The sequence below is a fragment of the Mandrillus leucophaeus genome, unplaced genomic scaffold, assembly GCF_000951045.1.
Source record: "Mandrillus leucophaeus isolate KB7577 unplaced genomic scaffold, Mleu.le_1.0 Scaffold96, whole genome shotgun sequence".
Classification (NCBI taxonomy): Eukaryota; Metazoa; Chordata; class Mammalia; order Primates; family Cercopithecidae; genus Mandrillus; species Mandrillus leucophaeus.
In genome coordinates this window covers 3,965,485-3,967,719 of record NW_012110474.1, presented here as the reverse complement: position 1 = coordinate 3,967,719, position 2,235 = coordinate 3,965,485, and the positions used below count along the sequence as shown (strand labels likewise).

The window sequence follows — 2,235 nt, the reverse complement described above, 5'->3', positions numbered from 1 at the left end:
CTTGGAAGGTTGAGGTGGGAAATTTGCTTGAGCCTGGGCTGTCAAGATCACAGTGAGCTGAGATCGCACCACTGTACTCCAGCCTGGGCAATGGAGTGAGATCATTTCTCAAAAAAAAAAAAGGCAAAATATTAAATTATTAGTATGATAAAGTTTCATTTGGACTTAATATGAAATTCATTACTAGAAATGATGATCATTTGCATAGGGCTTAACTACCTTTGCTAAGAAAATAGAGTAATATACTGGGAGACTCCCAGAGCTTCATAGAGCTTCAGGGTCATCTACCAAGACAGACAATTTGTTGTCATCATCATTGTTAAAACTCTAAATTATTAAGTGCTTATGTGCCAGATACTGAGGTTTATGTGCACTTTCTCTAATCTTTAATAATTCTAGAAAGGTATTTATTTGATCCATTTTCAAGATAAGAAAACTCATTCAGAGGGGAAGTAACTTGACCAAGGATATGTTGTAGTTGTAGAGCTGGGAATATGACTCATGTCTGTTTTTTCCACAGCTCATTTTCACTTAGGTTCCATTAGTTTATTTTGCTTTTTTAGGAGGACTCACAGACTTGATTTCCTCGGCGAAGTCAGATCACTCATTTCTTTGGCACATAATTATGATTATTTGTATTTAATATTTCTTTTTTTTTTTTTGTTGGTTTTCATTTTTTGGGTTTTTATGGAATCTGACTTCTGATTCTCAATTTTTTTATTGTGAAATATAACATACCTTCAGAAAAGAAGATTAAACATATGTATGGTTTTATAAATAATTATAAAATAAATACCCAGTAACTATTATCCGGGTCAGCAAATATTCTACTAGTGTATGAGTCAATTTCCATGGCAAAAGAACTAAGCTTAGGCGCTATACTAAAAAAAAAACTAAAAATAAAATTTTTCTAAATGTGTATTATATCAATGGAATAAGTACAAATATAACTTACCATGTCATAATTCCTCCCACCCTTTCCCCTCTTTTACAGCATGGGTAGGTTCTCTCTCCATGGGGATGATTTTCTTTTGCTGCCCAATAGTCAGCGTCTTCACAGACCTATTTGGTTGTCGGAAAACAGCTGTCATGGGTGCTGCTGTTGGATTTGTTGGGCTCATGTCCAGTTCTTTTGTAAGGTAAGGACTTGGTTTTTTCATGTTGCTTTTTAAAAACTGTTAAATGCCTTAAAGTTTTAATTTAAGAAACTCTGTTATTTACAAACAAAGCTCCTCCTTTTCATTTCTTAAAACTTTAAGCAGTATGACTTATAAAACAAACGTTACCCATAGCAGCAAATCAGAGCTTGAGAATTTGAATGCTTTTTTTTCTTGTAATGCCTAAGACTTAGACATCAATCAGGATATATGTGTTTCCTGGTGCATGGAAAAATGTTTCTCCTTATCTTTTTCTTCTATTCACATAAAAATCCCAATGGCACTCAAGTTATAACAATAAGTTATCTAAAATAGCGGCCTTAGTTTAAGGTCCTTTCAGTCTGAGGCCCACGGGTTACAATACGTGCTGTTTTAAAGTAGCTGTTCATAGGCTTGATATGAAATATTTTTATGAATGAGACCAAAACCTTGCCATTTATTCCAACCCAGATAGAGAATTCCTGTCTGTTCTTTAAAAAAAGAACATGCTAAAATTTTAAAATATCATGGCAAAATGAAGTGGTCCAGTGTACCTTAAAATAAAACTTAACGTCAGTGTACTTCTCCTGTATCTATTAGAAAAGGGATCCGCAGCCCCTGTGCCACAGACTGGCACGGGTCCATGGCCTGTTAGGAACTGGGCTGCACAGCAGGAGGTGAGCTGTGGGTGAGCAAGCAAAGCTTCCTCTGTATTTATAGCTGCTTCCTATTACTTGCATTACCACCTGAGCTCCACCTCCTGTCAGATCAGCGGCAGCATTAAATTCTCCTAGGAGTGCAAACCCTATCGTGAACTGTACATATGAGGGATCTAGGTTGCACTCCCCTTATGAGAATCTAAATGCCTGATGATCTGTCACTTTCTTCCGTAACACCCAGATGTTACCATCTAGTTTCAGGAAAACAAGCCCAGGGCTCCCACTGATTCTACATTATGATGAGTTGTATCATTATTTCATTATATATTACAATGTAATAATATTAGAAATAGGCCGGGTGCGGTGGCTCAAGCCTGTAATCCCAGCACTTTGGGAGGCCGAGACGGGCGGATCACGAGGTCAGGAGATCGAGACCATCC

The 2,235-nt window shown here is 37.0% G+C and overlaps 1 protein-coding gene across 1 annotated transcript in view; it reads left to right on the top strand.

The window, feature by feature from the left end:
- Nucleotides 1–2,235, top strand: part of SLC16A10 (solute carrier family 16 (aromatic amino acid transporter), member 10) — a 169,134-nt gene that overhangs the window by 105,632 nt on the left and 61,267 nt on the right. Inside the window, exon 3 of the mRNA XM_011970650.1 lies at nucleotides 995–1,139. Coding sequence (XP_011826040.1) covers nucleotides 995–1,139 — 145 coding nt within the window. The remainder of the gene's footprint in view (nucleotides 1–994; nucleotides 1,140–2,235) is intronic.